This window comes from Silurus aristotelis (genome assembly GCF_946808225.1).
Source record: "Silurus aristotelis genome assembly, chromosome: 5".
Taxonomy (NCBI): Eukaryota; Metazoa; Chordata; class Actinopteri; order Siluriformes; family Siluridae; genus Silurus; species Silurus aristotelis.
The window spans coordinates 9,478,567-9,505,193 of NC_139578.1; the positions used below are offsets into that span (position 1 = coordinate 9,478,567).

The window sequence follows — 26,627 nt, forward strand, 5'->3', positions numbered from 1 at the left end:
CTGGCCCATGGGCACAAGTCCAACTACAGACAGGATTGAAGTCATTTTTCATTTATCTTTGTCAATTGTGCAGTGAACTGTGGGTGTTTCTTTCGAGAGCATTCTCAGTGATCTATAGGACTTGAACGACAGACGTTTCTGGCAGGCTTTGGAAACATTTCCATTAAGTAATTAAAGCTAACATGAGCTCAGGTTACTAAAAATAATCAAGTTCTCTGCTTTACTATACTAAAGCATGAGCCACTCAGTCCTGGCACAGTCCTACATATACACTATATGAAGAGAAATACTGGGACACCTGACTTTTTCCAGCAATATGTGGTTAAATGCAACTTTCCGTTTGCTTGAACTAGAAGACCCAAACCTGTTACAGCAGGACAATACCCATGTGCACGAAGTCAGCTCCATGAAGATATCATTTACATGGGTTGAAGTCTGAGATTTTGAGTGCCCTGCTATAGAGAATGAATTGAGTGCCCTGCTATAGAGAATGAAATGAGTGCCCTGCTATAGAGAACGAATTGAAACACTTTCATGTTTCCATACCCTACATCAGTACCTGAGATAACTATCACCCTTGTGGCTGAATGAGAATCCATGAGCACACTCCAAAATCTAATGGAACATAAAAAATAAAATAAAAAAAATGTGGAGGTTAATATAACAGAAAATTTTGATTAAATGTGGAATGGGATGTTCAAAATGCACCAATTTTGTGGTCAGGTGTCCACATACATTGTTTATAAAGCGTACATGCATGACCTTCCATTTTTTCTTACTGGTTGACTATTATGTAGGTAAATGTGTAGAAATATTAAAATGTATCATGTCCATTTCTCTCACCTTTTTTATATTTTTTTTCTGTCTTGTACAGTCTCTAAAATGAACTTACTGTTGTTCTTTCGGTTTTGCAGAGTGTGCGGTTTTTAACCATTTTCACCCAAATGTTCCCCTCTAGACACTCCCCTAAAGTGGTGAAAGCCGCATCTCAAGTTTTAAATAGCATGTGGCAGTACCGGGATCTGCGCAGCTTGTACAAAAAGGTAGTAAATTATGAATTATTAGTAAATATATTATTAAATATTATATACATAATACAGTGCCCTTCAGAAATATTGGCTCCCTTGGCAAATATGGGCAATGGAGTGGACTCAGATCTATTATCTTAGGCAGGTAGCACAAATGATAGACTAATTAAAGTGCTGATAGATAGATAGATAGATAGATAGATAGATAGATAGATAGATAGATAGATAGATAGATAGATAGATAGATAGATAGATAGATAGATAGATAGATAGATAGATAGATAGATAGATAAACAGACAAGTCTTCTATGATCATATTTACTAAGGGTGCCAATATTAATGGACCGGCACTGATAATACATAAAAATCTATGATCCATGATTCTTAATTTACAGCATTTGTCAGACACCATTATCCAGAAGCAAGTTTTTTTTCAAAGGAAGTGGATTTGTTATGTAGATATAGTTTTGATTATCCATGAAAGGACAATGCAGTGTTAAGTGCTGCAGTATTAAACATTTGCTTATGCAGGATAGCTGCTAAATGTGTTGAGGACACGTCCGTTGATTTGTTTCATCCCATCCGAGGCTCTCATCACAAGTACAAAGATAGATAGATTTCGTAGATGAAACGGGTTTTAAGAAAAGATGCAGTGTAAGGCTTTTCCTGATTGGGACAGTCTAGTGACCACTTTATAGGATGATGAAGAGAGCTGCTACAAAATCTGACCTGGGCTGCAACACAATTGGGAGAAAATTGCTCCACGAAGTATTTCAGAGGGACTTCAGTGTTTTATTTCGAGTTAGTTAAAAGCAACACTCTAGCTGCCACATTGACTGATTTGCATTGTTTGCAGGATGGTTATTCCCAGTACCACTTTGTGGGCTCATCCTCTACAATAGAGAGAGACAGACAGAGACCTTATTCTTCCTCTCGCACTCCATCCATCTCTCCGGTGCGGACTTCGCCCAATAACCGCTCCGGTGAGTAAACGTCTGACATTTAATGCTAAATAAATATGAATAAAAATGAAAATAAATGTTATATAATGAATACAGAATAAAAATTCGGTAGCAATACTGTATCTGAAACGTGCGTCTTCATTGGCATTAATTGCGTTTGGTAGAAGATGCCTCGCAGGAGGAATTACTAATGTAAATGTGTAAATAGGCAAGTTGTCCTACTTGCTATAAACATTGGGTTATTTTAAATTTTTCATAGCAGACCTAAACTACAGGAAGATCTCGAAGCAACTTTGATTTATGCATCCTAGGCAAATTTCACAATGGTCATTATTCACCTGGAAATTGATTTTGACTTCAATATTTTTCACACGAGGCCCCGTTTTATTGACACATATAAATGGAGCCACCGGGAGAGTTCCCGTTAAGAAAACACCCTACATTTCCTCTGGTATATACTCTGATAAATCCAGTTTTAAATGAAATGTGTATGTAAATGTTTTTTGTGTGTGTGTGTGTGTGTGTGTGTGTGTGTGTGTGTGTGTGTGTGTGTGTGTGTGTGTGTGTGTGTGTGTGTGTGTGTGTGGGAACTAATCTTTGAAAAACTTTTTATTAAATATTGCCTTCTGCAAAGACTACATTACTATATGAACAAAAAGAAATTGCTGCTCAGTCAGAGCGGAAATATGCCTATAGACTGCCTCACCTAAAATGGAATTATTCTATATTTTCACCAGTATGATTCAGAGCTAGATAGTGCAATCTTTACAAAATAATAACATGTACACCCATGATGAATAGGTGTCTGTATAGAGTTGTATTTAATCTCACCAGTCCTGGGACAGCATACAAGCAGTCAATTGTCTTCAGTTTTTAAGCAGATGGTGCAATCATTAAATTCACAAGTAAGCACTATATTAACCATCGCATACATTCTGATATGTAAATAAATACATGTATAAAATATGTGGACAAATGTATTGGGATGCCTGATTTTTCCAGCTATATGTGCTTCTTTCCCAAGCTGTTACCACAAAGATGGAAGCACACAGTTGTATATGATGTCTTTGGATGTAGTAACATCAAAATTTTTCCTTCACTCGAACTACGAGACCCAAACCTTCCAGCACGACAATGCACCTGTGCACAAAGTGAACTCCAGGAAGATATGGTTTACATGGATTGGTGTGGAAGATCTTGGAATGCTATAAAGCTCTGACCTCACTTCTGTTGAACAACTTTGGGATGATCTGGAACACTGACTGCACCCCAGGCCTCCTCACTCTACATCAGTAGTTGCTTCTTAGTTGCATCTTGTTGCTGAATGAGCACAAATCTCCACACTCTAAAATCTAGTGGAACATCTTCCACTAGCACATATGAATCTTATGGTTAGGTGTTCACACACTTTTCTCCATATATTCAGTAGAAAACTTTGTTCATTTAGGATTTTTGACCACACAATGATACCGGAGATACCTAAAAAACTTTATTTTTTTAATCCTCTACTTTTTCTAAATCAGCAATCAGATCAAACGTGAATGAACGATGATACAGCAAATGGTTCAGGGCACAGGAATTTAAAGGGGTGCCTTTGCTTTTGATTAAGGTTAACTGTATATTCATTGATATTTGACTAAAAGGCACATTTGGAAAAAAGCATGCCATCCTGTCACCATCCATTTATACAGAACTTTGGAAGCCTGATATAAAGTAAAAGATTGCGTCAGGACAGGACAAAAGTCACGGAGAAAATGTAACTGTGACAAACACTGAACAGTCTCAACTCTCTCTGCTGTAGAACTTCCAAGTTCTGAGATCTGTGCAAGGGGTTGTACTTCTACCTTTCATAAGACTGTGGCAAGGTTTATCTGCTACCCTGGCTATATATCAATGCCAGGTGGTGGATCACCACCTCTTCTTACCCTACCTTACATGATCCTATTGGGCCTTATATGCTTATGGCAGGCTATCAGATTTTCTGGGGGAATACGAACTTTTCTATTAAAACAGCGTGAAAGTGGATTGAGTGCGCAGAGAGTTTTTTTTTTTTCTGTCGACAGCTGCAATACACTTATTTAACTCATTCATCGGGTAAACTTCATTCGTGGAAAAAAAGGTAATTATACCTCGCGAAAAGAAGAGAAATCTCAATGTGCTCTTCTGTTGCACATGCTTTCATCATGGAGAGGTCACTAGAGGTCACCGATACCCTGTACACCACTGTAACCCTTTGTTAGACGACGAGTCAGCGTAATTAGCACGCAAAGGGATGAAGCATCCTGCCAAATTGTGTTACTACTTTGTGGAGATGATCTGAGCATTTGTTCTTTTTATGTGGATTCCAAAACTATCCTCCTACATCTCCCCTGAGAAACTACAGTCGGAAGATTTAGATCATACTTCAAGTCCAGCTTAAATGAAATGCTTATGACATTATGTGGATTATATCTAGATCAGGTTGATTTAAAATTACCTTTATACACGATACGGTTAAAAGTATATGGACACCAGACCATCACACCCTTATGTGGTTCTTTCTCAAACTGTTGCCACACAATTTCCTATCCAATTTGTATGCTGTAGCATTACAATTTCTCTTCACTGGAATAAAGAGGCCCAAACCTGTTCCAACATGGCAATATTCCTGTGCTCAAAGTCAGATAGATGAAGACCTGGTTTCACAAGTTTGAAGTAGAACACAGAGCTCTAACCTCAGTCAGACTGAACACATTTGGGGTCAACTGGAACGCCAACTTCACCCCAGTTCTCATTCCCTGAAATTAGTACCTGACCTCACTAATGCTCCAAAATCTGCTGAAAAAAGCCTTTTCAGAAGAGTGAAGATGATACTAACTGCTAAGGAGGACTAAATGTGGAATTGGATGTGTGAACAACACAAATGGGTTTGATTGTCAATGGTCTGTTAGCAATCTAGTGTATTTTTTGAACAATAGATCAGCTATGAAGAGACAAAATAGCCCATATGGATAAAAGTACTGGGACACATGAACATAGACTTTATGGACAAAATAATTGAAACCTGACTTTTTTAGCCATGTGCGGTTATTCCCTAAACTGTTACCACAAAAAATGGATGCACGCAGTTGTATATGATGTCTCTGGATGTGGGAACATTAGATTCTCCATCAATTTTGGGAGGATCCCAAACCTGTTTCAGCATGCCAATGCTGACAATGCCCTATACACAAAGCAAGCAGCATGAAGATATGGTTTACATGGGGTGGAGTGGAAGATCTTGAGTGTGGCCTCTTTAAAGGTTCTGACCTCAACCCTTATGAACACCTTTAAGATGAAATGGTAACTGCACCCCTGGCCTCCTTATCACTACATCAGTAAATGCACACTCCAAAAATGTGTAAAAATGTGCAGTTGCTTAGCTTTTGCTTCACTTTAAGTAATTTTCTGGTAGATCTTGTCATTGTTACTTCCCTGCAATGTTTATCGACATACATGTGACGAAAGAGATGAGAGCCAGGGAAAGACAACCAAAACAGCTAATAGGTGCAGATAATATTTATAGACTGATGAAAGTAAATAGTGATAGTAAACAGTGATATCTGCTCATCAGTCTTCAAACATCATCAGTCTCTTCTCTGCACTGGCAAAAGAGCAGCGCTGTTCCCACATTCACATGTGTAGCTTGTGTAAATCTAGAAGATAAATAGTCACATTTACTTTCCTTAATATTTATATAATATATATAATCTCCTGAAGACTGGTATTGACAAATTTGGCAAAAAGGAGTTTTTTTAAGCCTTAACCCTCAATGAAACAGAAAAGCCTAACTTAAATTTTTTTTGGCCCAAGATATTTGTTCCCTATACATGTTTATTGTACGGGTGTTGACCCGTTTGTTTGTCTTTTTTTTTTTTTTTTTTTTTTTTTTAAGCGAGTGCCCCCACCTCTCCACGAGAGATGATGAGCCTGAAAGAGAGGAAGACAGACTACGAGTTGACTGGAACTAATCTCGGTTACCATGGCAACAAGGGCGAACACACCTCCAGGAAGGACACTATGGGAGGTAAGGCTGAGGCAATACCGACTTGTTCTTTCTCAAAGAAAGAAAGAAATGACACTCTATGGACAATAGTTTATGACCGTAAGATTCATGTCCCATCCCACACTCAGCTGTGTCTTGCTTTTATAATAATCTCCACTCTTCTGGGAAGACGTTCCACTAGATATTGGGGTGCGGGTGGAAATATTTCTGCTCATTCAGACACAATGGCATTAGTTCAAGGGTCAGGTGATGATGTAGATGGAGTCTTCTACTAATGTAATGGGTAATGGGGAAGAACCACATATGGTTGGAAAAGTCAGGTGTCCCATTACTTTTGTCTATATAGTGTCTCGTATTTCTTAAACAGATGATAAGCAGGTATCATCAGATATTCATTCATCTGGGCAGCTTCATGCAGTAACTATTTCTTGCTGCTTGTTCATTTCCCTGCATTAAGGCAGATGATCTCAGCCAATATATACACTTTAAATACATTCACGAACCTGTCCTCGTATGTTTGCAGCTCAAATTTCCAGCGGGACTGCCACGCTGTTCCGGGGTGCTTACGTGTCTCCCAGTGACGACCTCAAACATAACCAGGTAAGCAGTTTTTACCAGCTGGAAATACACTCTCCACCACACTATTGCAGATCTGAATGTGCAAAATGGTCTGAAGATAATACAAAATATACAAATGTTCAGCAAATGTCCTGAAATAGCAAACAAATAATAAAAAATGCAATTCTAACTGAAATTCTTTCAACTGAAGCATTAAAAAGCAGCTTTAATGTTTTGAGATTATGTCAGGGACAAAAAAAAAGCCGTTGAAAACCATTAAAAGTTTTCTACATTTTGTAGTGTTACTGTACAACCTGTAAGTAAAATGGACATAATTGTTATTTTTAGTGAGTCTACACAAAATACAAATAATTCTGATGTGGGAAATTTCCAATATCAATTGCTAAAAAAAAATTCACAAAATTATTTACATATTTAGATTGAGAAATTATAAAATATACCAGGTTGCATATCTAAAATACTTTTCAGCCTCATTGTTGCGCAACTGATAAATGCAATCTGTTGCAACCAGCTGGCATCAGACAACACAAAATTACTGGAATGGAGACCACCTGTGTGCAGTTAAAGTGTCAAGTCACCCCAATATAAATACACCTGTTTCTGGGAGACGCAAAATTATTTTAGAGGACATACCTAAACTAAGAGCATCATAAACACTAAGGATCTACTGAAACAAAGATATGGAAAAGTATTAAAGTTTAGTTTAAAAAACCCCTCGATGAGAAACCCTACACATTGAAGCATGGTGAAGGTAGCTTTTTGTTAAGAGGATGCTGTATCATACAAACTACCACACTGGTTGGGATTGAGGATAAAATAGTGGACGCAAATGCTATCAAATTACCATATGCAAATTACAAAACTGTATATTGGGTTTTTTTTGGAAGGGGTTAAACACACACATCCGAATTCCTGCCCAGTCCTCAGTCTAGGCAAATAAAGTAAATGCTCATGTTTATTCCTTTTCGTCCAAATGCTTATCAGGTGTCTGCTCAAGGTAATCCATCAGAGGCCTACCCTCCATTCCAGACTCCTCCAGGAGCAAATTTTGAGGAGAATTATTACGAGGACCAAGCGCACCAACGCCCCCCTGCCACCGCAGACGGAACCCTGCACCTCGGCCTCAAGTCCACTGGCAACTACGTGGACTTCTACTCAGCGTCTCGGCCCTACAGCGAACTCAACTACGAGACGAGTCACTATCCTGCCTCGCCCGACTCCTGGGTGTAGAAGCAGCAGGCAGGGCCGAGGGTTCGTAGGCACGAAGACATGCAGACAGAAACCAGCCCGCATGTGCATGAACACTATCGGACACAAACTCACACACCGACACACACTTTCAGTTTGAATAGAAGGCACCTACTGAGCTCTTGATTCACAGTGAAGACACTCACAGAGAAAAGAAACTGATGATAAATGCAAGAGGAACGTCTTAGTAAAAAAGAACATTTGACTTTGCAAGGACGGTCCACGAGGCAGAAATGCGGGGAAGCAGCGAGGGAGAACCTGAACTGTGGGATGAGGGGACATGAAGCACAAGAACATGTCACACTACAACACAAGCTGAGGAAATACGTAGATCTGACACATTTTTAGGACATCTCTTTTGCGTTTGACCTGCTTTTTATGGAGTGCTTTCTTCACAAGGAGATTTTTATCTTTTTTGTTCATTCTCTTTTTTTTGTATCTCCTCTTTTTAACTTCTAGTGTAAAGTATTTGTTGTATATTGCAGATGTAGATACAAGTTACATTGTGTATATTACAGAAGAAAAAAAAAAAAACACTGATGTGTCCTCCCCCGTGGCTCATTATATAATTTTTTTTTTTGGGTATATCCGGAAAACAGACAAAAGGATACTCGTACATCGTCTTCTATCAGTAAGGTTGTTTTCGGCACCACAAAACAGTAGGCTTCAATTTTAAACGTGTGGTGTTGAGAACAACTACGGTGATATCAAAGAGCATCATCATTCCATACACAGGGTGCTACACTGCCTGGCAAGAGTTTACCAATCGACATATTACGTATTTTTTTCGCTTTTTGGGTTTTGTTAATGACCATTTAGTGACCGGTTGCATTTAAACTCTGTCGTTCCACTATGCTTCCAGTGATCTGTGCTGTTTTTTTTGTAAAAATGTGCCAAATGCGGTCGTCCTTGAACCAGCGGATCACCACTGCGCCGACACTGACGTTTACGTTCAATCCCATCATCGCCGATTCTAAAGATATTCTTTTGTTATTCCATTTATTTTTATTTTTTACATAAAAACTGCAAAAAGGCCCGGATAACAATCGGAGGGACTCGGCCTTTCAGTGCTGGCGTCCCTTTCAAAGATGTATCATTCATATATGCTGTGTTGTAAAATAGATGACTGAGAAAAGCAGCTTTTTTTTTTTTTTTTTTTCACAGGAACCAGTGGTTTTTAAGTTCATCGTAGGCTAATCTGTCAATAGATTATGAATATATATTATATAAATACAAATCTCTCTCTCTCTCTCTCTCTCTCTCTCTCTATATATATATATATATATATATATATATATATATATATATATATATATATATATATATATAAATATATATATATATATATATATATATATACTTTTTATGTGCCGATGTGGATGTCACCTAATGCAGAAACCTTGCAAAGGAAAAGAAAAAGAAAAAATACATGTAGGATTTTGTTCAAGTTACTTCTGGTCTTAAATTTCCTCCAGGCTGTTGCCCTTCTGTTGTCATGTTGTTGCTGTGTGTGGAAGGTGAGACCAGGGCTCCAGACACCCAGAGCAATTATACAGCCAGGTTTCTAACATGGAAACGGTGCTAAATCACCCCACACACACACACACACACACACACACACACACACACACACACACACACACACACACATGCACGTCATTTTTAGCATTCAGTATAATGTGTTTGCTATTTGATGTCACTCTCTTACAGAAAATTTAAGCTGATTTCAAACGTGTTTCATCTCCAGAGTAAAACTGTGGCGCACTTTGTGACTGCGAATTCATGTTTCTAAAAAACAAAAACAAAAAAAATGCAACATTGCAAAAAACTTGCCGCTAGTCTAGACATGCCCGTAGAAAGAGTTGTTTTCGGTCACAGTTGCCCCTTCTCTTTTTTATCTCAGGACATCTCAAATTGGTTCTGTAGTGGCTCCTGGGAAAGATCCCTCTGTCAGAAAGCAGGCCAGACAGAAAGACATGGAGTGCAGCAGTCATGGCCTCAGATCAAGCTCTTATTAAACCTGAAGTAGTCGAGGACGAGTTCTGAAGTGTGGTGGTACGCCCTGGTCTTCCCTCCATATCATTTTGAGCTTAGAGGTAACTGTCAGAGGCAAGGAACCAATTGATAATCTCTTGAATTTGTCTCACATATCTTTCAGCACTATCAGTAGTAAACATCGGGGAGAAAAAAAAAGGAAAAAAATAAAAATCATGCACAAAATATTTGTGGAGAAAAAAATAAAGTAGACATGTCTGAAGAAGGAAATGTAAGTACATTTTTCTGTTGCTAGACAAAGTGTTTGAGAGAATTGTGAACCTTTTTATTGCCAGATTGCAACTGCTATAAGATATAAACTGACTATCAAATCATTTTTGTGTGAATCATTATTACTAAAACAGTTCTTGGTGAGATTCGTCCCAAAATGGACCTCTGGCACCTGTACCATACTGTGTTTGTAGTATTCGAAGTATTCTTTTGAGTGGAACATTTTGGAAATGGTTGTACAGTCCACTTTAGGTAGAGTTTTCTATTGGGAAATAAAGTGCCAGTGGAGCTAGCAATAGATTTCCAATAGAGCTTTTATCATATGGCCAATAGTTTGTGGACATCTGACCTTTATACTCATATGTGATGCTTTACAAGAAAAAGCAATTTATAGTTAATCTCTTTACTGCACCTAATGAACTCGAACCTGTTTCTGCATGACACAAAGCATTAGTCATTTTCACTCTTTACAAAAGTACATTGTGCAGACAAATGAAATTATGTATTTCATGCTATTGTTTAATTATCCTTAACTATAGCACGTAAAGTTCTGGCCAGTAGTAAGCATCGGTGTAAATGGTGTGACGTACACAGCCTGAATTAGGGTACAATACGCGACAATGCTCTGATGAGGTACATTAGGAATTATGCTTGATTATTGCCCTTTCTAATTGCCTAGATATTCATCTTTGTTGTTTAATTTCTGTGTGATAAGAACATACCAGAGAATATGAATTAAGATATAATTATAGGGCCACCCACCAGGAGAATGTAGATGAGAATATTTCTGGGTTAAATGCTTCCAGGCTTTGTAGCAATCTCTAGGTACATTAGCACCCCCTGCTGGAGCCACTATACACCACATACTTTGCTATAGGTGGAAGTGCAAGCCTGTACAAATATAACATTTGCATAGCTAAATACAAATATCATTTATTTGTCACATATACATTAGAGCACAGTGAAATTTGTTCTTCTCATATCCCAGCTTGCTTGGAACCTGAGGTCAGAGCACAGGGTCAGCCATGATACGGAGCCCCTGGAGCTCAGAGGGTTGAGGGCCTTGCACAAGGGCCCAAGAGTGGCAGCTAGGCGACACCGGGGCTTGAACCCCTGACCTTCTGATCAGTAACCCTTAACCACTGAGCTACCACTCCCCAATTGCAATACCCCAGTCAAATTTGCACTATATGGACAAAAGTACTGGGACACATGACTTTTTCAGCCATATGTGCTTCTTCCATAAAAAGGTTAGCACAAAATTGGAGGCACACAATTGTGTTAGCATTATATTTTCCCTTCATTGAATGACGAGACCCAAACCTGTTTTCTTTCCCTTGCTATTGGGCTCTGACCTCAACCCTACTAAACACTGAATTGGAACGCTGACTGCAGCCCAGATCTCCTAAACCTACATCAATACCTGACTTTACTAACAAATCTCTACAAGCACACTCCAAAATATAGTGAAACATCTTCCCAGAAAAGTGGAGATTATTATACCAGCAAGTGGGGACTACATGTGGATTGAAGTGTTTAAAAAGCTCATGTGAATCTGATGGTCAGGTGTCCACAAACCATGAGAGAAGTTATTCACAATGAGAGAGCAAAAAAATTCATCTGCATTGGTTTCAAATATATATATTCCTCTGTAATGTGTCTGTTTTGTTAGACAAATATAAGCCTAATCTTTAATTATATAGGAATCATTAGCTTATCTTTGGTAAAAGACGAGAGTTTCCCCTTGCTATTATGCGTGAACAGATAAGAGAAACACAGTGGAAGATGAATCGCATGAAATGTTCGGCTCTGCCTCATCTCTTCTTCACAGTAGGAAGTCTGAGCTTGTCATTTTGCTTTTCCTGCTCTTTCAATAGCTTGTACTTCCACCTGGGCACCTGCAGGTGCTGTGAATTCTTGCTCCTGCACCGGTTCCTCTCAGGTATGTAGGTTGGTGGTGGAGCCTTGCACATGCGTACCCTGGGCACCACAAGACCTGGGCACACGCTTCTCCTGCGTATCATGTGCAGTGGCAGCAGGCTGCTCCTCCACAGTGTCATGCTGGGCGCTAGTACCACATATGGCAGCGTTGGCACTTGCTGGCAGGAACCCTTTTCCCTTTCCTTGACAACCAGTGGCATGCAACCATTTTGGAAGAGACACTTATATTTTTCCATTCCCTTAAGATCCTCCCTTCGCTTGTCACTGTCCTGGAGCATATCAGGAACAGCTGGTCGATGTTTGCCTACACATGGGGGGCTGCCTGGGCATACTGTACTGCAGGCAGTGGCCACAAGCGGACTTGCCAGCGCTGTGGTCAGACGCACCATGTAGTCTAACGCACCCTCCTCCAGAGGGTCCATCCTCATCCTGAAGTTGAAGCTGCCGCACATGCGCTCCGACACCTCCCTCCAGCATGGTTGGGGCTCCTTGGCCTGGCACACCAGTTGAGACAACTTGGGCCACTCCATACAGAATGAGTCGCAGAACTGCTCGGCACATGGCCGGTCCATGAGCTTCTGCATCATCCGCGCTGTCTCATAGCGACCTGTGAAAAGTGCCCATTCAAGCGGCATCAGCTTACGCCCATAGTCCCTCACCTTAATATCCGCACCTGCAGGGGAAAGCCAGGGAGTCGGAGAAAACAAGATGCCAAAGAAATATTCACTTCTTAGGAAATGTTAGTGACAAGGAACCAAGAACTAGACATGGAAGACTGAATAGGTAGAAAATATTGCACTATATGGACAAAAGCACTGGGACACCTGACCTTTTCCCTCTCCAAACTGTTACCACGAAGCTGGAGGCACACAATTATATAGGATGTCTTTGGGTGCGGTTTAATAAAATGTTGCGTTCACTCAAACCCAAACCAGTTCCAGTATGACGATGCCCCTGTGCACAAAGCAAACTTCATGAAGATATGGTTTACATGGTTTTGATAGGAAGATCTTGAGTGGCCTGCTATAGAGCTCTGATCTCAACCCTACTGAACATCGATGGGATAAATATGAACATTGACTGCACCCCAGGCCTCCTCACCTCACCTACATCAGTACCTGATTTTACTAACACCCTTGTGGCTGAATCTAGTGCAACATCTTTCCAGAAGAGTGGAGGAAATTATAAGAGCAAATTGGGACTAAATATGGAAAACGATGCTCAAAAAGCACATACCATACTTATGACCAGGTGTCCGCAAACTTTTGGCAATACAGTGTAGTTAAATCTTGAAAAGGATTCTTAGATTTTTGCCTTGTGGTTGTTTAATGGATCGTACAACAAAGGGTTTGCTTTATAGAAGGGTACCAAGTAAAACCACCTTTTTAGGAAGCAAAAGAACATTTTAAATCAGTAAAGGTGTAATTGTAGGTGCATTGTAGTTGTTTTATTTGTTTATACAATGGAGTGACATGGAATTGAATACAGAAAAATGATTTTCAAAGCATTAACAACCTCTGAACTAGAAACCAATGACAATGCTAAATAATTATGTAAAAAAAAAAAAAGATTATAATTTAAATAATGTTAAAGTGACCACGTGAGAAGAGTGACATACAATACCTGACATCATAAGGGCACGGACACAGTGGGCGCGGCCCTGCATGGCCGCTTTCATGATGGCCGTGAAGCCGTGACAGTTCCTGAGTTCAATGTCCACCCCAGCATAGTAGTTCAGCAAAAAGTTGGTAATCATAATGTGACCTAAATTTACAAAAATGTAGACAAAAAATTAAAATAAGCAAAAACAATTTCTTCCTGGTCATATTGGGTCTGCCCACGTAATTCAGCAAGAGCAAAAAAAAATACAAATTCTACCAAATATGTGTTTTATTTGCATCCATTGATAAAAAGTTGTACCTGCTTGTGCAGCTGTCATTAAAGCAGTGTTGCCCTCGCTGTCTTGCCAGTTTACATTTACGTATGGACACTGTGAGAGGGCGATGACGACGTCCACGTAGCCCTGATAACACGCCACAATCAGACCAGTCTGGGAATCAGAAGCAAAGCACTGAGATGGCGGTAAGATAAGGAATGCGAAACCTAACCATGACATTCAGGATTTTTTTAAAAGTCCACAATTTAAAAATCCAAATTTTAAGCATCAAAAGCATTAAATTCGCTGTTTTGGGTTTAAAATAATTTCAAACAGGTTTTTATTTCCTGATGTCCAAGTAACTCTACCTCCGATTCTCATAAAATTGCTTCTGCAGCACTTTAGAAAGTTTGTTTGTTTCTATGGTGTAGTGTGATTTTCTTTCACTAGTCCAAATATAATTCACTGTATTAAGACTACAAATAACACCAACATGCAGCAGCCAATCAGCTTTCTGTTATTGGCGCGAATCTCTCAAATTGTACCTCAGAAGTCAAATGGATTTTTTTTTTTCAGCTACGGGAAAAGCAAGTTTAGCGATACTTTACTTGACTTGGTTAAGGCCATTTGCTAACAACATATTTGTGTGTTTTTGAGGTCTTAAAAAGTCTACAGTGTTTTAAAAAGAACCTCAGAAAATGGAGTAAAAATGAAGTGTTAAGTCAGTTGAAGCTCACATTTTATTCCATGAATAAATGGCATGCAGGTATGTATGGTATTCACGGTTACTCAGCTGATTAATCAATAGCTTTTAAGCTATAATATACAGTATATGTTTTATCCAGGGGACTTGAAGTTAAAGCATCTCTCCAGTGCGAGGCGAGTAGGCATGAAGTGCAAGAATTACAATAGGTGAGACTCAGAGGTGGGAAGTAACGGAGTACAAATACCTCGTTACTGTACTTAAGTAGACTTTTTACTTTTACTCATTACATTTTTACACAAATATCTGTACTTTTTACTTCTTACATTTTCAAAACAGACTCGTTACTTTAGTTTTAATCCATTGATTTGGTGAAATATTTTTTTTATTTTTACTGCGTGCCGATTTCAGCAGAACAACCGATTTCCTGTCATTGCGCGTTCAATCCACTGGTGTATAAAGTCCTGACTCTCACTCACCACAGAAGGCAGTAAGAAGTTTGGGGTTAATGTGGATGAGACAGAGGGAGTCAGTGATGTAAACATGACTGAGAACAGACACATTTCTGATCATCATCATCTTTTCTCTGCTTGTGTTCTATATGTGGATCTTCAGCCTGGACACATTCATTAGGTAACAACATTTTTATGAGTTTTGTATTTATATATATATATATATATTTTTTTGGCTGTCAAAATTAAAATTATTTTAAACGGCACGAAATTTATTCCTTTCTTTACTTAGATATAAAATAAATAAATTAAATTCAGATAAAAATATTTTTATTCAGTAAACTTTTGTTTTATTTCTGAGTCTCAAGTCAAACACCAAAATCCGCCATGATTCTCACAATTTACCCTCTTGGTGGCGTTTTGTGGGTTTTTCCCTCATAATGGCGACACAAACTTAAATTACTGTCTTTATTGATCGTGCAGATAAAAACAATACATCATTTAAATCTGTAAAATGTCTATAATTTTATACATATAAAAGCTTCCTGACTTGACTTGAAGAGTGCATTTTCTCCAGTATCACCTCATTAACTGTCCGTGTGGAAACATAGCAAAGGCTCTTAATGATGTCCACACGTCTCTGCACTGATACAGCCTTTATATTTAATCACATGCTGTACATATGATACATGTTTAACACCTTTAAGCTGCCAGTTTTGGGCACCTGAGCAAGCCTTTAACTCACTACTGCTCATTTAGTAAATGAGATCATTAAGAGTCGCTCGGGATAAACACTTCCAACAGGAAGTGACTATATCTCGCTAGCTTTGTCTCTCTATTTTCTCTATCTAATTGTCTCTGTGTCTCTTTTAGTAAATGTCTCTGTCTCACTGTATATGTCTCTCTCTTGCTGTTTTTCTATTTGTTTCTCACTCTTTCTAAAGCTGTGTCTGTGTCTCTTTGTCTTTGTCTCTGTCTTTCCTGCTTATTTACATGTCTAACAAAGTTTTGAGTTTTGAAATAATGCCATTAGTGATCTATGATGAAAGACCTCCCTGGTTCGATTCTTACCTCTAGTTTCATATTGAACATTATAAGAAGTTTTTAAAAACAGAACAATGAAAGATCATTAAAATTGGTTGCTGGCAAATCATGGTATATCAGTGGTGAAGGTGTTGGAGATGTGGTTCTTGTACCTGAGTCACTTCTCATAGACTTTGAGTTACTGAGAGAATGTACAGGAAGAAGTTTTGACCCTCTACCATCATGATCTAAGAGAAAACACTGGTCTCCTAACTATAGAAAAGCCAAGAGTCCAATAAGCAAAGGCTTGTTTGCCTCTCCTGTGTTGGTGTAATGGTCAGTGAAGTGGTTGCTGCTATCTGACTTACCTGGTTCGATTCCTACCGCTTAGCTTTACTTTAAATTCTTTAAAAAGTTTTTAAAAAGAACCAAAAAAGGTCCTAAAAATCAGGTTCTTGCAGGAGATCCTGTGGCTCAATTGGAAGAGCTTTACCTCTGGGTTGAGAGGTTGCCGGTTCAAACCCCGGCCAGGGCTCAAAGTTAAGAGTGTGGAAGGTTCCGGTGGCCGTAGTAAGGAAGGTGTCAGAAATGGCTGCGTGAAAGGTTGGATGTGGTTTCGGAGGGTGTATCCTGAAGCAGGGGGGCAATATCCGGGCATCTGCCCCCCCCGGTGTCTGAGTAGCTGAAAACAGGGGGTTATGAAGCAAAAAGGTTCAAAAAAGTATCGACTTAGTTTTGCATATATAGGAAAAAAATTCTGCCAAAAACCTATCACCCTAACTTTTTCTGAGGCTGTGAAGCAGCCAGTATTCACAGCCTTTGTTTAGGGTCAACTACCTCATTGCTCACCAGACACTACTTTCCACACAGCTTACCCAGTGTGGGGACAAGCCAGATTCGAACCAGCAACCTCTGAGCTCAGAGGTAAGGCTTTTATCACAAAGCCATCAAGTCCCACAACACACCTTCTTTTTTTGGGGGGTTTATCCTTCGTTTCATGCTTCAAAGCAAGAAATTCAGACCAGACAGAAACACAGAAAGCAGGATTCGAACCCTGAACCCCACCAACAGCAAAATACCAGTCTTAACCCACTGAACCATCGGGAAAGACCAGCTGCGACGATTGTTTAGAGCAGGTCTTTTCTTTCAAACCATCAACACAAGAATATCATGCTAAAGACAGACATAGGAAGCAAACCCATGACATGACTAGCAGGGACAAAGCAGGATTCAAAACCTGATTCACACCATTAGCAAGGCACCAGCATTAACCCACTGAACTATCAGGAAGGACAAGCTGGGAAGCTTGTTTTGAGCAGGTTTAGCTTTCTTTTTAACCCATCAAAACAAGAATATGAAGATGTAGGAATCAGGAATTTAACCTACCTCATGACTAGCAGACAGAAAGCCAGGTTTGAACCCTGACCACCAACATTAGCAAAGTACCAGCCTTAACCCACTAAGCCATCAGAAAAAAACAGCATGGGAAGCTTGTTTAGAGCAGGTCTATCATTCTTTTCAAACCATCAACACAAGAATTTAACGGTAAAGAAAGATGTAGGAAGCGAATACAGATGTAAGTAGCACAAGTTGAACCCACATTGTAAATAACAGGAAGAAAGCAGGATTCGAACTATGAACCCCACCACCAGCGAGATACCAACCTTAACCCATTGAACCATTGGTGAGGACAGGCTAGGAAGCTTGTTTAGAGCAGGTCTATCTTTCTTTTCAACCCATTAAAAACAAAAATATATTGCTAAAGAAAGATGTAGGAAGTGAATCCTGATCGTGACTGGCAGGCAGAAAGCAGGATTCGAACCCTGAACCCCACCAAAAGCAAGAAACCTGATTTAACCCACTGAACTATCAGGGAAGACAGGCCAGGAAGGTTGTTTAGAGCAGGTCTATCTACCTTTAAACCATCAACACAAGAATATAAAGCTAAAGATAGATTTAGGAAGCAGGAACATAACCTACATCGCAACTAGCAGGCAGAAAGCAGGATTCAAACCCTGATCCTTACCATCAGCGAGGTACCAGCCTTAACCCACTGAACCATGGAAGAGGTCAGATTGGGAAGCATGTTTAGATGAGACACAAGCCTTAAACCACTGAGCGACCGCTGCTGAAAAGCATGTGTGCTTTTTGGAGGGTTCATACTTTGTTTCATGCCAGCGCAGTAAGAAAGAAGGCATGTAGGACTGGCTTTGAAACCTTATCACCAGCATGGACTATATTAAGGACCATGTTCAGGCACAAGCCTTAACCCACTGAGCTACCACAGAAGTGCTTTTTTTTGGTGGAGTTATCTTTCATTAAAGACCAGGAAATCAAGAAATTAATCCAACACAGAAAGGACAGAATTAAATTGATTTTAGAGGGGACAAGGTCCAGAAGTTTTATTTACCAACACAGCAACCAGGAATCAAACTCTCAAACTCATCCTTGTGGGGATACTGACATTAACCCACTAGGCTATTCCATCCATCCATCCATCTATCTATCTATCTATCTATCTATCTATCTATCTATCTATCTATCTATCTATCTATCCATCTATCCATCCATCCATCCATCCATCCATCCATCCATCCATCCATCCATCCATCCATCCATCCATCCATCCATCCATCCATCCATCCATCCATCCATCCATCCATCTAATCATGATGTGAGGTCCAGTAAACAGGTAGCAGTAATAAATACTTTTTACTTAAGTACATGTCAGAGCCAAAACTTCTTTACTTTCACTTAAGTAAGAAAGTATAATCAGTACTTCAACTTTTACCCGAGTATTTTAAAACATGAGTATCTGTACTTCTACTTAAGTAAAGGATGTGTGTACTTTTGCCACCTCTGGTGAGACTACATTTCTCCATGTCCCTGTTATTTTTACATCTGAACGATATGCAGTGAGATTTGTATCCGGACTATTGATTTATAACCCATTACATTATATCTAAAATAAAATTATTTGTAACATTTCACTTTTCCTGTAGGAGATTTGAGGTTATATCAAGCAAAACCCAACAATGGGATTTTACATATATTTTCATAATAGCTTTAGGCAAGCATTATTTAAATTTGGAATGGCAGAAGACGTATAAAAAAAAAATATTATTAATGAAATACAGCTACAGTTCATCAGACAGCAAAAGACCCAAAGGAAAACATTTTAGGGAATAAAATGCCATATTAATCTAATAGAACTGTACAAAGCCATTAAAAAGTATATAAACAGCATTTTAAAACTCTATTAGGTGTCGAACATTTCTGACAGTAGGGTTTTTTTATGATGGTTCTTGCAGGATTAATAACAGTGTAGTATTTAAGCATGAATAAAGAGTGGCTGCTAACACTTTACGGGTGTTACGGGCCAGTCTGAGCGACCCTGGGAAGGGAAATTTCAGACTGATTTATATAAATGGTATTTTGGCTGACACTATGAAACCAGGGACATTTATAATCATCCCATTCATACACGAGCTTCCGATCAGTTACGCCTTAACCAGTGGGCTGCAACTTTGACAAAAAAAAGCAGCTACTCAAACAAAAGGTCACTAATGTGGATTATTTTTAACTAGATTTGAACAGTGTTAGAAAAGGAATTGCTATAAACATGAGCGAATCATCATTTGTTTACATATGAGGTTAAGTGTGCTGCTATGTCTTTGTGATGACTCACACAGCTCAGTGATTTGAATTGCAATCACAATAGAAGGTAACTACATGAGATCTTGGTGGAGAACAACAGATTTGATGCCTGTACGAGGTAGTAAACTGTGAGGGTGATTCATTTACTAGCAGTGCAGATTTTCACTGCAGGACTGTCGAGAAACACAAAGCGGTAGGTCGCGGAGTGAAGCTCCATTTTGCGCAGACAAAGAACCCGTTGATGAAAATGTTAGTTTCCTTGGTGAAAAAGCAAAGTCCTTACAAGTGCTTATGAATCCAATGTGACAGATTTGTTTTCTAGGTGCTACATAGAGGTGGGTAAATCTGTTCCTGGTAAAGGCGTCTCTATGATGTATATTATATGCATGCAGCTGAGATGTAAAGAACTTAGGCATGGATATAATGTAAAGGTACGTGATCCCAAAACAAGGTCTGTCAGATTTCCTGTCTGTTCTGCCATGTAATCTGAATTCAGAACAATAAGCTGCTGCTGACTGCAAATGCCTTCTAGTTAAAGCTAAGATTTAAGGTAGGAGGATTAAGGTCACTTGATGCTATTATTAAACACACCCCATTCCTGGAATGGTTGTGTCAGTTATGTCTCTGTACTAAGGGTGTAATTCAGTGCCACTCTCTGTATGTGTGTTTGTTTAGTGCTCCAAATATCCATATTCGTACCGGGAGTGGGTGTGGCCTAAACCGGAAATGCCCTTGGAAAACACTAGGGACATAAACCCAGAGATAGAAATGCTGACACAGTTCCTCGTTCTCAATGCATTACTCAAGTTGGAAATGTACACTATATGCACATACAAAAGTAGTGGGGCCGCTGACTTTTCCAGCCATATGGGGTTCTTCCCCAAACTGTTACCACAAATGTCTTTGGATGTTGTAGCATTACAATTCCCTTTAACCTGCTGGCAATTCCAGTGTGAACAAAGCCAGCTCCATGAAGATATGCTTTAGATGGTTTGGAGTGGAAGATCTTGAGTGTCCTGCTATAGAGCTCTGAAAACCTTTGAGATGAACTGGAACACTGACTGCACCCCAGGCCTCCTCACTCTACATCAATACCTGACTTTACTAACACCCTTGTGGCTGAATGAGCACAAATCTCCACAAACACACTCCAAAATCTAGTGGAACATCTTCCCAGGAGGATATTATGAAAGCAAATAGGTTGAAATGTGGAATGATGTTTAAAAGGATTTGATTGTCATGATGCAACATGTTGACCTCTAGTTGATTTTGCAAATTATGAACTCATAACCTTATATAATCCACCACTACCCTGAGTAGGCAGTTATTAAGGACTACCACACATTCATGTCACATGGCCTCACATTCTTTGTTTGGCAAGCTTCTGACTTTATATATATATATAAATATATATGTATATATATATATATATATATATATATATATATATATATATATATATATATATATATATATATATATATATATATATATATTGTATCTTTATAGTCTGTCTCCAGTGTAGTTCTATCCTTTAAAAATGGTCTCATACTGTGTTTTTAGTTGAATCCTTTCATCTAGGATTTCATATTTCCATCCCTAATATCATTGTTGCGTTTTCCAGAACAATCTTACGCAAATGACTTGAAGTTAACGCAGGTTATTGTGCAGAGCAGCCCAAAAGGAGAGAAGCAGCATTCTGCATTCTCAAAAGAGCATTCCCCAGAATGCTAGACCTCTTTGATATGATAATAACCTTTGCATAAACATGATGCTGTTATCCACACCTATCATCTCTAACGTCATAATCATAGGCTCCTCAGTGCTTCGGTGGAACAGCAGGACTATTCCCAGTTCAAAACACCATTCTTTAGTCTCTGTCGACACTCACTGTGTCGTAAACAGCTCCTGGAATATTATGCAGTTTATTATTGTGAGATTGTCTTTTTTTTTTTTTTTTTTTAATAAGCAGCCATGTAGTCAAGCGTGTATAATTACACATTACTTGGGAGGAATCTTTATGAGTACTCGGTGGCCATCCGTGTTCAAGATAAAAAAAAAAAAAAAACAATGTACATAATAAATGTAATAGATTTTTTTTAAATAAGCAGGTTAACCTTGGTGATGCCCCAGAGAAGTACTCGAGTTTAGCAGCTTAATCTCTTGATTCCTTCGCTGTTGTAGCCTTCAGCAAGGGCACTTATAATGAAGTAACAGAGGAAAAAGAAATATCTAAATGTCCCAAGTTTGGTGAAGGTCTATGAGACTCACAGGCTTGGGTCAAAGTGTGCAATTTGGTGTAAGATAAGAAATTGGTTTATTTAAACATGAATAGAAAAAGAGAAAAGTTTCTTTTCAGGGGATGCTGGATTATAAAATTAAATATGTGCTGTGTGCCAAAAATCCTATTCCAAGGACCTCAAGTTCATTTGTAATGGCAGAGCAGGTAGGCTAATCATACTTCCTTTCAAACTTACCCTGTTGTTTTTATCCACTTCTCGAACTTCCTCTTTACTGACTCCTTGCCTGATCATAATTTTGACAATGATGGCATTATTACTGCAGCATGCCATGAAAAAAGTGAGATGCTCTGGACCCTCAGGGGTTGGGGATCTCTGAGGGACAACCGAATTATCAGGTGGATAGAAGGAATCGTCCGAAGCGATGCTTTTGGCATCAGGTAACTGAAAGAAGTCCAATTCCTCAAATTCCTGATAGATATAATCATCGTCGTCATCATCGTCGTCGACCAGGTACAAATTGTCGTCGTAGTCTGGATAACAGGAGTCCTCGTTTTCCTCTGCATCCCTGCCGCTGCTGCTGTGTGCAAAGGTTTCCATGACGATGCGGGAGGATCCCCCTGCCATTTTGATCTTGTCCCAAAATTAGGCCTTATCAGCACCATTTAATCAGCGGCTCCAGCGGATGCAGCTGGAGCAGGAACAATTGAATAAATAGAAAGCTGTGAACTACTTTGGAAATGACGAACATTCATGTTCTAGCAAAAGTAAATAAAAAAATGTTCTGCGCTATAGTTCATAACCATTACTTCATGTCTAGTGTGTGTAAAACCAGCTTTTTTTTTTAATACTGATTTTCTCTTTTTGATGCTGTCTGACAAGCTTCACTCCTGATATATGAATTATCCAAAAGATGTCATCAGGTGAATTCCATCGAGGAAGAAAAAAAAAACTGGTAGGAGATACTACAGTCCAGGGAGAAGCCTCTTAATCAGATTAGCTTGTCCCGGTGGAGACAGTAAGACAGTAATCCAGTAATCTGACTGCTGTAAAAATTGCAGCACTTTGTGCTCGGCTGCTCATGTAACAAATAACCACAAAATCACATATTTATAAGGTTGTCCATAAAAGCATCCTTCAAGGGGAATCAGGCCATTTCCCCCCCATAGAGTTGTACAGTCACTGTTTATTACGTCATCATGTTCACTGGAACACTGTTGACTATAAGATGTGATGAATGTACTGGAGATTATGTAATAGAGTGACCTCACACATTTGCATTTGACCCCGATCTGTCACTAGCATCGTCACTAGGAACCAATTGATGGACTAGGGATTAAAATAACATGACAGATTTTTCAATTTACCATTTTAACCCATTTAAGAGAAACACTACAAATACACAACTAGTGAAATCTTTCAGAACTTCTCAGAAGTGTGGAGATTATCATAACAGCAAACAGGGAATAAATGTGGAATGGGATGTTCCAATAGCACAATCGAAGTTTTTCAGGTGACCACAAACTTTAGTCCATTAAGCATACAATAATAATGCAGCTTGTTTTATGTCGAAATATTTCTTAGATATTTTCCTTACAATAGACTGAAAATCTTTTCAATCTGGCGTATTTAGTACTGCACTTCAGAAGCAACATGTTGCTTGCACGTTTTCCAGAAGGCAAAATAATAATACAAAAAACATCATGCAGTTGCACTGGGACACATCATCAGTGATGTATCCTGAGGTCATTGGATGTTACGGGTCTTTCAACATCAGACACCCTCGTCCAGGCGACCCAGCCGGTGTTGATCAGACTGTGTCCCAGTAGCAATTAATAAAAAGCCATCTAATGTCTTTCTCTGCGGCTTCAGTTGCGGTTTTAATCGCCTTCCTCTTTGCCTCCCCAGTAATTCCTAGTAGAGTAAGTACTTTGCAGAGTGTACGCCCTGCAAAACCTCTACAGCCCACCTCCAACAGCTCACAACGAGTTTTCCAGCCCTGCCTTCTAAACTCTTCAACTAACTCTTGGTACTTCCTCTTGTTGGCATCTTCCATGCGCTCTTCCCAGGGCACAGTGAGCTCCAATAAAATTAATTGCTTGGTGGAATCTGAGATAATGATCACGTCTGGACGAAGTTGTGTAGATGTTATTCCGGTAGGGATCTTCAGCCATTTATCTAGATCCACCTGCAATTGCAAGTCTGTAACAGAAGTAAGAAGACCAGACTTTACTCTGGATTGTGGGTGGGCTTTCTCTCCGGCTATTACAAACTGGATGGTCTTCGGCTTGAAATGGCCTTTGTTGACATTAATGGCTATGGCTAAGCTCTCAGCAATTGCCTTAAGCACTTTGTTCGTGGCGCCAACGATAGCGTCCATCTCCAAGGGCTTTAAAGCAGCTGCTGAGGATATGTTCTAGCAATCCCCTTCCCAAACAAAGGGGACAGGAGGGTGTTTCGCTTTTTCCCCAGAGGTGGAGGTTTGGCATACCAGGCATTGGTAAGACATCATAGACACTTTGGACTAAGAACCTGATATGATAGAAATCTACTTTCCAAATATTATCCCAGGTGATCTTACGCTGCCGAACATTAACTCATCTAGTCCAAGATCCTTGTTGTCCCAATCCAACCATCCGGCTAACTGTTACTTCCTCCACGCCTGCCCGAACTTCCTGCTGAACAAGATGTTGTCGTTCTTTACCTTGCGCATTGTCAATTCTCACAACTGGAAAGTAGCCAAAGCCTGCAAGCCCTGTTGCTATTGGCCCCACCAGTGCCTTGTGCCTCAACCATGACTCAGCCACTTCTAGGGATTTCTCTGTGCACCATTTCCTGCCTGTGGGCACCTGCTGCCACCTTGGGTTCCCTAGACTCTCTATACTGCCATGCTTCCCGTGTTCTTGAAACCATGAACTCATATACACACATATACATACATATAGACATACACATACGCATACTGATCAAATTTATTTACACAAAGTTTACACCTCTGACTCTAAATCTACGGTGTTGCCTTCTTCTGAATTTTGCACCTAAGAGTGCAATAGTGTATATTTGTGAATCAGTTTTGTCGAATGTTTCTTACTGCCACACATTGGAAAAAATTGCATCGACAGCTTTGAAACTGATTGCGGAAAATAAGGAGCCAGAGTTTCCACTGTGTCATAACCCGGGCACATATAACTCCCAACCCTGTGTTTAATCATTATAATCATTATAAGCTGCTACTGCTGAAGCGGTGCGAGTTTGTGTGCACAGGATTTTTTTCAATGCATTGCATGTGACAGTGATAAGGTCGAGGTTGTTGTGCTTCCTTGTATCTGACTGGTTTGCAATTCCTTGATATAAAATCAATAATTATAGACTACTAAATTTAGGATTTTATTCAAGCTGATGCAGGGGTATGTGTAGGCATGGTCATGTACAAGAGGTTTGCCAGACAACATAAAATCTACACACCTTTTTTGAAATGGCAAATTTTTTGTTCTGTTCTGATCTGGATTGAATTGGTTGCTTTGGTTCTTATTGTGATTAAAGGGGTCAATTTTTTCAACTGAGAGATTTATTTATTTTCTCTTTTCATGCATTAGTTTTTGTGATTGTTTTATAATGAGAAGGGTATGCACTAAAACTCTAAGGTTTATACTTCTCCTTCTTATTATTATTATTATAGACAGTATGCATTCTAATTTAGCAGTGTCAGTTATTACTCTGCTTTTCAACAAGATTCTGGAAGGTGAGAGGATGCCTGAGGAATGGAGACGGCGTGTACTGGTACCGATCTTTAGGAATAAGGGAGATGTGCAGACCTGCAGTAACTACAGGAGAATAAAGATGATCAGTCACACCATGAAGTTATGGGAAAGAGTAGTGGAAGCCAGGCTGAGAGAAGAGGTGACCATCTGTGAGCAACAGTATGGTTTTATGCCGAGGAAGAGCACCACAGATGCCTTATTTGCTTTGAGAATGTTGATGGAGAAGTATAGAGAAGGGCAGAAGGAGTTGCATTGTGTAGTTGTGGATTTAAAGCCGCCAGAAAGGAGCAAAAGAGGAAGGCCAAGGAGGAGGTTTATGGATGTGGTGAGGGAAGACATGCAGGTAGTTGGGTTGAAAGAGGCAGATGTAGAGGACAGGGGGTATGGAGACGGATGATCCGCTGTGGTGACCCCTAATGGGAGCAGCCGAAAGAAGAAGAAGAAGAAGTAGTTCTTACTCTGCTTCAGCACTTACATTAAAGGATGCAGTAACTGTATCTTTATCTGCTCCACAATCAAACCCTGTGTTAGAAACGATACGCTAATTAAAAGCCCACTGTGAGGAAGTAGCCTGTGTAAAAGACATAACTCTCCTGCAGTGCAACTCAATCTGTTAAACGCATAATGCAGTCATGGGAGTTATAATTTTTTTCACATCACATGGTGGCCCCCTGTGACTGTGTGATACATAAATCTTTTCACCAATTGACAAAGTGGGTCTGTGCTTACCTGATCTGCTTTTCCTGCCCACTTCCATGTAAACTATACGGACAAATGTCTTGGGATACCTGACTTTTCCAGACGTTTGTGATTCCTGCTCAAGACATCTGGAAAGAGAAATAAAGACAAAGAGATGTGGTGGAATGGG

The 26,627-nt window shown here is 39.5% G+C and overlaps 2 protein-coding genes across 7 annotated transcripts in view; one reads left to right on the forward strand and one right to left on the reverse strand.

The window, feature by feature from the left end:
* The window catches only part of ctnnd2b (catenin (cadherin-associated protein), delta 2b), an 82,178-nt gene extending 74,154 nt beyond the window's left edge, over window positions 1-8,024 (forward strand). For all 6 annotated transcript variants that reach the window (XM_083541970.1, XM_083541973.1, XM_083541972.1 and 3 more), the window contains 5 exons: window positions 959-1,043; window positions 1,885-2,011; window positions 5,904-6,035; window positions 6,538-6,614; window positions 7,578-8,024. In XM_083541970.1, the coding sequence (XP_083398096.1) occupies window positions 959-1,043; window positions 1,885-2,011; window positions 5,904-6,035; window positions 6,538-6,614; window positions 7,578-7,823 (667 nt within the window). In that variant the 3' untranslated portion in view covers window positions 7,824-8,024. The remainder of the gene's footprint in view (window positions 1-958; window positions 1,044-1,884; window positions 2,012-5,903; window positions 6,036-6,537; window positions 6,615-7,577) is intronic.
* Window positions 8,025-11,187: 3,163 nt separating this feature from the next.
* On the reverse strand, window positions 11,188-22,905 carry ankrd33bb (ankyrin repeat domain 33Bb). The gene is made up of 4 exons (XM_083542026.1): window positions 22,236-22,905; window positions 13,968-14,097; window positions 13,671-13,811; window positions 11,188-12,720 (listed from the first exon to the last, which is right to left on the reverse strand). The coding sequence occupies exons 1-4, from the start codon at window positions 22,623-22,625 to the stop codon at window positions 11,921-11,923; spliced, it is 1,461 nt and encodes a 486-aa protein (XP_083398152.1). The 5' UTR covers window positions 22,626-22,905; the 3' UTR covers window positions 11,188-11,920.
* Between the last annotated feature and the right edge of the window lie 3,722 nt (window positions 22,906-26,627).